Source organism: Antrostomus carolinensis, unplaced genomic scaffold, assembly GCF_000700745.2.
Source record: "Antrostomus carolinensis isolate BGI_N321 unplaced genomic scaffold, ASM70074v2 scaffold3124, whole genome shotgun sequence".
Classification (NCBI taxonomy): domain Eukaryota; kingdom Metazoa; phylum Chordata; class Aves; order Caprimulgiformes; family Caprimulgidae; genus Antrostomus; species Antrostomus carolinensis.
The window spans coordinates 1-6,921 of record NW_010311213.1 but is presented as its reverse complement, the minus strand read 5'-3'; the positions used below and the strand labels follow the sequence as shown (position 1 = coordinate 6,921).

At 39.8% G+C, this 6,921-nt stretch overlaps 1 protein-coding gene across 1 annotated transcript; it reads right to left on the bottom strand.

Moving 5' to 3' along the window:
• Positions 1-2,384: 2,384 nt before the first annotated feature.
• LOC104523916 (epithelial cell adhesion molecule) lies at positions 2,385-6,855 on the bottom strand. Its single transcript, XM_010166646.2, has 8 exons — positions 6,747-6,855; positions 6,072-6,312; positions 5,701-5,766; positions 4,441-4,504; positions 3,947-4,048; positions 3,586-3,780; positions 3,133-3,174; positions 2,385-2,426 (listed from the first exon to the last, which is right to left on the bottom strand). The coding sequence occupies exons 1-8, from the start codon at positions 6,853-6,855 to the stop codon at positions 2,385-2,387; spliced, it is 861 nt and encodes a 286-aa protein (XP_010164948.2).
• Positions 6,856-6,921: the final 66 nt, after the last annotated feature.

Genomic DNA, 6,921 nt, shown 5'->3' with positions numbered 1-6,921 from the left:
ACTTTGAGAGCTGAGTAGCAAGTTTGTAATGTAGTAACTGAGTTTAGAAACAGGTAAGAGTTGTGGATTTAGTTAAATTGTCTTCTATTTTTGAATTAGTTTCTGTAAACTCTGTGGTTTTCTAACCCCTCAGCTAGTTTCAGTCAAATTTTACAAGACCATATGAGAAACACTAAGCTTGTGCAAGTATTGAATGTTAAAAGCTCCATTAGGTAAAAGAATTTAAAAGGATCTAAATGCCTTCCTCTACTGTAGGAAAAGTAGAGAGAAAACAATTTTCAAAGAGACTGGTACAAGGTCCAGGCCACACAGCAGGTACATACCAGCCAGTCAAGTCAGGACATGACATCTCTTTCCGTTCCACAGGCTAAAAATAAGGTATAAAATGAGGTTGGGGAGGGTAGAACGAGGAGGAGGAGAGGAAACAATAGCATTACTATCTTGGGGAGAAGAAAGGAATGGCAAGGATACCATATTGCAGACATTTAAGAAAGTATAGGATATGGAGAATGAAGAATTGGGGAAGGCAATACACAATGCAGCAAAAGGCAAGCTTACTGAAAACCAGGTTTTGTTTCTTTAACAGCTTACAGAATTGAATGCAGTTCAGCATACCTCAGCAGGCCACCTGTGTACAAGTGGAGAAAGGGAGTGGCACGGATTGGTAAAGGCAGACTGCCCTACAGAGGTTGTCACTAACAAATTCACCTGAAAAGGCTGCAAAGCTCTCCAGTAAATTCCCTACATCAGGATTCTTGTACTTGGCAGGAGCAGCAACTTGACAGAGCAAATCAACATGCATGTCTCCACTTCCCAAAACATACTGCAGACTCAAGAGAAATTTGGTGAAACCCAGGCACTGCCACAGCTCAGCACACACACCGAAGTTCATAGCTCCAGATGTTAGAAGACCCAAAGGAACACTCACTGCTCATGTTTCAACATCCAACACACTAACACATGCCTGTCAGCTACCCCCTTGTTCAAAGGCAGAAGGTATACTGGTGACCTGCAGCATTGGAGGTATGTTCAATGCAGTCCAGTAACTTCCCTGTTGTATTTAGCAGATGCACACAAGCTCTATCATGGGGTACGTTCACATTTTATTTTATGAACGCAGTATGTAGAATATCCTCTCAGGAGTTTATCCTACTTTTCCTGTTTTAGGCAAGGGGTTGAAAACAAGTAATGAGATTTGTCATTCAGTTCCTTATCTTGTATCTTATTTCTTTGGCAACAGGAGTTACAGCATTTCCTTTATAAATCAGATATGCTGGACAGACTATACGTGTTTACTTGCTAGCCTACATACATTACATAGATTACTAACTGCCAAAGCAAGCTCTCTTATCCAAAGCTGTGGAGGCAGGTAGCCCATGTAAGTTTGGTCAGCCTCCTTCACAGTAAACAGTAGTAACAGCAAAAACAGATTCTAGCTGTGCAACAACTTCGCAATGGATAGCTATGCAAATCATGGCAATGGTGCAATAGCTCTTCCCCAGCTCCACCATCAAGATACCAAGGCTACCCACCCCCCCAACCCTACACCAGAGAGATTCCAGATTTGAGGCTTGTTTTACCATAAATACTTACACAGCATCTGAAAGAGCAGTCTGTGCATTCCTGAAATTGCTACATTCACAGCACATTTATTTTTTTTTACACAAACAATCCACATTTTATTTTACTCCTGTTGCACATTAACAGTGGAAAATAGGATAAAGCATCTTTTTCACAGCTTTAAGAAAAAAGAAATCATGCTATTGAGATATTAGATAGCTAATACAAACTGTGTTGAGATCTAAAATATTTTTACATATGCTGAGGCTGCTTGCCTTAAGGACATATTACACTGCTGAATTTGTAAGCAGAATAATTTAGCAGATCATAATAATTTCAACATGAAAGAATTAGAAGCCCATTTTAAAGTTTTATTAATTCAAGTCATAAAAAAGTTACAGCAACTTCAAATATGTACAAACAGCCATAAAAATGTCACATTCAGTTACACAGGAGACAGTCTCATTACAACATGGCTACAAAAATCATTATTTTCAATAAACCTCCCACAAGGGTAAAATAACCATTTAAGCATGTATGCTCCAAAACCCTAGTAACAGCAGTTATCACTTCATCATCATGAATAAAAACAGGGAGCAATAGTTAAGTTTGACTTGAGTACGATGGGGTGTTTAAGATTTAACTCTCAACAAATAGTAAAAGTAGTAGCACTGTTACCAGTCTTGGCTGTTAGAGTTTTAACAATCATTAAGTGAGCACAATTGCCTCCCTTTCAGGAGGAATCTTTTAAGAGTTAAGATCCACGCCTCCAATGTTTCTGTTGTCTTCTTGTTTGATTCTCACTCTATCTTCAGCTGATTTAATTATGCATTCAGCCCTCTATGCATTTCATTCATTTCCTTTACCTGGAGGGGAGGAAGTAGAGGGAGATCAACATTTGTGCTACTTCTTCTCCACATGAGACCCAAGTAGTCAACAGAACTTAACATCCCAGATTTTCATTAGCAAAGGGATTTGATGTAACACTAACAGAATTAAACATACCAAGATCACTGTAACCCTTCAGCTTTTAAAAATTATTAAAAAACCACCCCCAAAACCCCACAGCAGTCTCTGGGGTGCATGCAAGGAGCAGATTTTACTGTTAACTACAACACGTTAGATTCCTTTACAAAAGGAAAATCTTTACAAGGTGCTTCACTTAAGGTGAAGCACCATTTGTTACTATTCCACTGGAAAGTAGCTCTTCAATAGAGCCAGCAAGTTCTATGCAAATACCTCCAGTAAAGGTCTTCATGACAGAACAAGACTATCAGTGTTTCCTGTGGATTGTGTAGCCGTTGCCATAGATATGTAAAAATAGTACTTGCTGTCAGCACCACCCCCACCCCTACCCCTAGGAAATGCAGATCACCAGTTGCCTTTGAAACTAGTGAAAAGTGAATGTGGTGAACTATAGATGAAAACTAGTTACAGAATTTGAATACTTTCTGTCTCCCTGAAGATATCTGAAGCACCCAAAACAAGCTTTTAACCTACAGCAAACTTAGGAGTTTCTGGACTCTGGCCAACCTCCTCCCCACACATACACCATAAACAGAAAATAATTACCTCTGCTTTCACGTACTTCCCTTTCCTCCTCCTTGTGAGGACCTGTAAGAGAAGGACAGAATAATTGTGAAGTTTTATTTAAGTCCTGACTTATGTGTATCTTTAATCTGTTTGTGACTTTAAAACTCCAAACTTGAAGCTGTCTCTTCCCCATCCTTCCAAAGCAATGTTCAGGAGAGGCTGTCACTCTCAACTACTTTAAACCAGGAAGCAAGACAGGCACTTTCTTTCTTCACCTTAATGAGCTTCCCCCCCCCCAGACTTTTGTTTTCCACACAACACCCTTCAATAGTAACCTGAAACTGTGATGGTATGTCCACCACATCCTTCCACCTCCCAAGTTTCAAAAAAGAAACTACTTTATAGAGGAAGATGAGTCCAGTTATCCTGGTATGTTGTTATTTCCCAGTTACACCATTACCCATTCTGCTTGGCAGTTTTGTTGGAACTTACCAGAACGACAATTCCAGCAACTATTGCTATTATCACTACCACAATGACAGCAATGAGGCCAGGAGTCAGTGACTTCATGGAAAACTCCGGTGCTATTTCATCAACATAGTAGACCACTGTCTTCTCAAAATGCAACATTTCATTATCGATGCTGACATTTAGTTTGTTATTATGAAAGATGGAGTCACCTTTTACCTAAGCACAGATAGGAAGAAAGAGATTTGCTAGTTCATATTGTAATAGGCATTCATCTAGGCACTGCAATAATTCATCTTGCTTTAGCCAGTACACAGTAAGACTGCTGAATGCAATGCACTGTACGCATCTAGTCTTTGGCAGACTTTACCCATGACACACTTACATCTTTTTCAAAGTAGTAGGCCACATCAGCTATATCCACATCTGTAGAAGATTTGTCTGAGGAATTTTGCTTCAAATCAATAGTGATGTAAGGTTTTTCATACTGAAAGGAAAAAAAAAAAAGTATGGTATTAAGAATGGGATGGTTTAAATCCAACTATCAAATACACAGCAAAATATTATGATCCAACTTCTGAACTCACATCCTCAAGGTTATGATACATGTTCTCAAGTCAACTGTTTACAGTATGATTCAAATTCCACTTTTTTAGTGAAGCAAAGTAAGAATTCATCTACAGACTGAGGAGAGCAATATGTAATTTCTCAGTATTTCAGTTCAGATACAGCTATTTGCTAGCCATTCAGTAACTGTCACTATTTTGAGAGCTTCTAACAATACTCATGCTGTACTGCATTAGACAAACAAGATTTTTCAAAGTTATTCACAACAAAGAAAAATTCTGATACTTTTACTAAAAATTACATGCCTCTTACCAGAACATTGGTTATATAGCGTCCATCCAGCATATAACGATTGGTAATTGTTTCCTTGAAGAACCTGTAAGAATATTAAAGCCATAGCTGTTAAAACCAGTACTAGTTTACACATCTATTTTCAGAAGCAGGTAAGAATAATCAATTTTTTTTTCCCTGCAGTCTCTCTGTGATGGGTTGACCCTGCTGGCAGCTAAACTCTCACTTGCTTCCCCCTAGGAAGACTGGGAAGACAATCTCAAGGGCAAAAGCAAGCAAGAAAAACCCTCATGGGTCAAGACAAAGACAGCCTAATAAGTGAAAGGATTGGGTGTGGGAAATAAAAAGCCCCAAGTGATGCAAAAGCAATCACTCACCACTAGGAGACCAATGCCCAGCCAATCTCTGAGCAATGACTACTTGGGAAAAACTTCCCCCCAGTTTTACTGCTATGAGATCATACAATATGGGATATACCTTCGGTCAATCCAGGTGAGCTCTCTCTGCTGTGTCCCCTTCCAAACCTCTTGCCCACCCCCAACCCACTCACTAGGGCAGCCCAGTGAGAGTCTGAGAAGGCACTGACACTGCAAGCACTGGTGACTTATCTATCAGCACTGTTTTGGTCACTAGTCTAACACACAGCTGCTACCAATACAATTAACTCCATCCCAACCAAACCCAGTGCACTCTCATTATTATAATAAGTTACACTAGAGCTCTGTTAAGTCCTAGCAGTGAAGATCCACTGAAAAATAAATAAATACATTACTGAGGTATTAGAGAGAGAAGTCTGAACAGTTTTGAGAGTTCAGAAGAAGAGTTAGAGAGTAGCAGCTTTTGCTCTGGGGGCAGGCGGTGGAATCTAATAGCTACAAGCGCATTTTTCTCCCTATATGACCTCTAACAGAGAGAAGTAGGATTTTATTTTAGCCAAAAAATAGCTAAACTGTTGTTTTTCTATGCAGTCCCTCTGCCATCTTTGTCAGTTTACTTTTTGGGCAGTTTCACCTTATTACCTTCCATTTCCTTCAGTATATTGACTTGATTAAAAAAATAAAAATGTAGCGATGAATTTTAAATGGCAGTGAATCTCATTATCAGTTGTTTCCCCCCAAAATTAAAGCAATTCTATTAAGGATCTGTAAGTCAGTTCCAAGATGCCTTACAAATGAGTTCACAGGTTTGACAATGCTTTTAAACAATTGTTTAGAAATACGCTAGATGTCTAGTAGTGCATGCAGACATTGCCACATCTTAGTATCATCACTTACTACTTACTTCTTTAGAGATTCAGTGTTCAAAGGAGTGTTTCTCTCAGCATGTTTCATTTCAATGATGATCCACCTGAAGCAATAAGCAACTGCAATGAATATTCTCAAAGCATGCACATATAACAATGCATACTAGAAATCTAAACCCAGCAAAAAAAAAACAAACCAGAGCAGTGAGAGGAAAAAAAAAAACAAAGGAACCCCCCTCCAAAACCCTTCAACGTCTACTTGTTACTGGAAAAAAAAGCAGTAAACAAGCATTTATTGCTCCATCTTCACTCATCCTCAGTGTATCATTCATACATGTAGATCCTCTACAACACAGAACCTAATACAGGAATGCTTTTGTGTCACAGCACACCCTGTCGAAAGACTTACGTTGTTCTGACTAATTTACTGCACTTCAAGTCTGCATCATGTTTGTCAGTTCTTCTAACACCAGCTGTATTCACACACCAACAGGTGGTTCCGTTGCACTGTTTCGCCTTGAAAACACCGCTGTTTTCACACTCAGGATCATAAAGGCCATCAGTATCTTCAAATGCATCTTTTGGCTTCTCACGACGACCTGATTTTGAACCCGTCACTTCTGCTTTCATCAACAGGCATTTTGAAGTCACTAAAAATAACCAGAAAGTCATGCTATGCAGCATCAGACCATAGATGTTCAGAACAGAGCTCTTAGACTGTAGAAACACAAGGTTACATCACAAGTAACCGGATTTGGAGCTATTACGAGGAAGGGCAGATGTCTAACACGTAGGTGGTGCGTAAAGTCAACACAACTGGGGGACGTCAGCTTCTCAAGGCAAATGCATAAAGCCAGCCTTATTTCTTACAGCAAGAGGATCACTTACAGCTCAGATGAGCTCGAACCAAGAGTAAGGTCCTGAGACAAGGCTCTTGCACCTCTGGATTTGTAGGAAAAGTTGTACGTGCTTGCAAGGAAGCTAAAAATTAATATTCGAGAAATCGGTGCCATTAGAGATGTAACATTTAGGATGAAGGGGGAGGCTGCGTGAATATACACGTGTGCACATCCACACAAGTTACACCGGAGGAATGCCAACGCTGATCTTCCTTCCATCGCCACTTGACCTGGAAGACCAGGAAGCAGCTTTCCTTCCTTGCTACCATTATTTGCCAGGAACTCAATGGTCATTTTCACATATTCCCTTGAGTTTAGTTGGCACTCTTCCTCGCCGCCCCGTACCAGAGAGCCCACCCG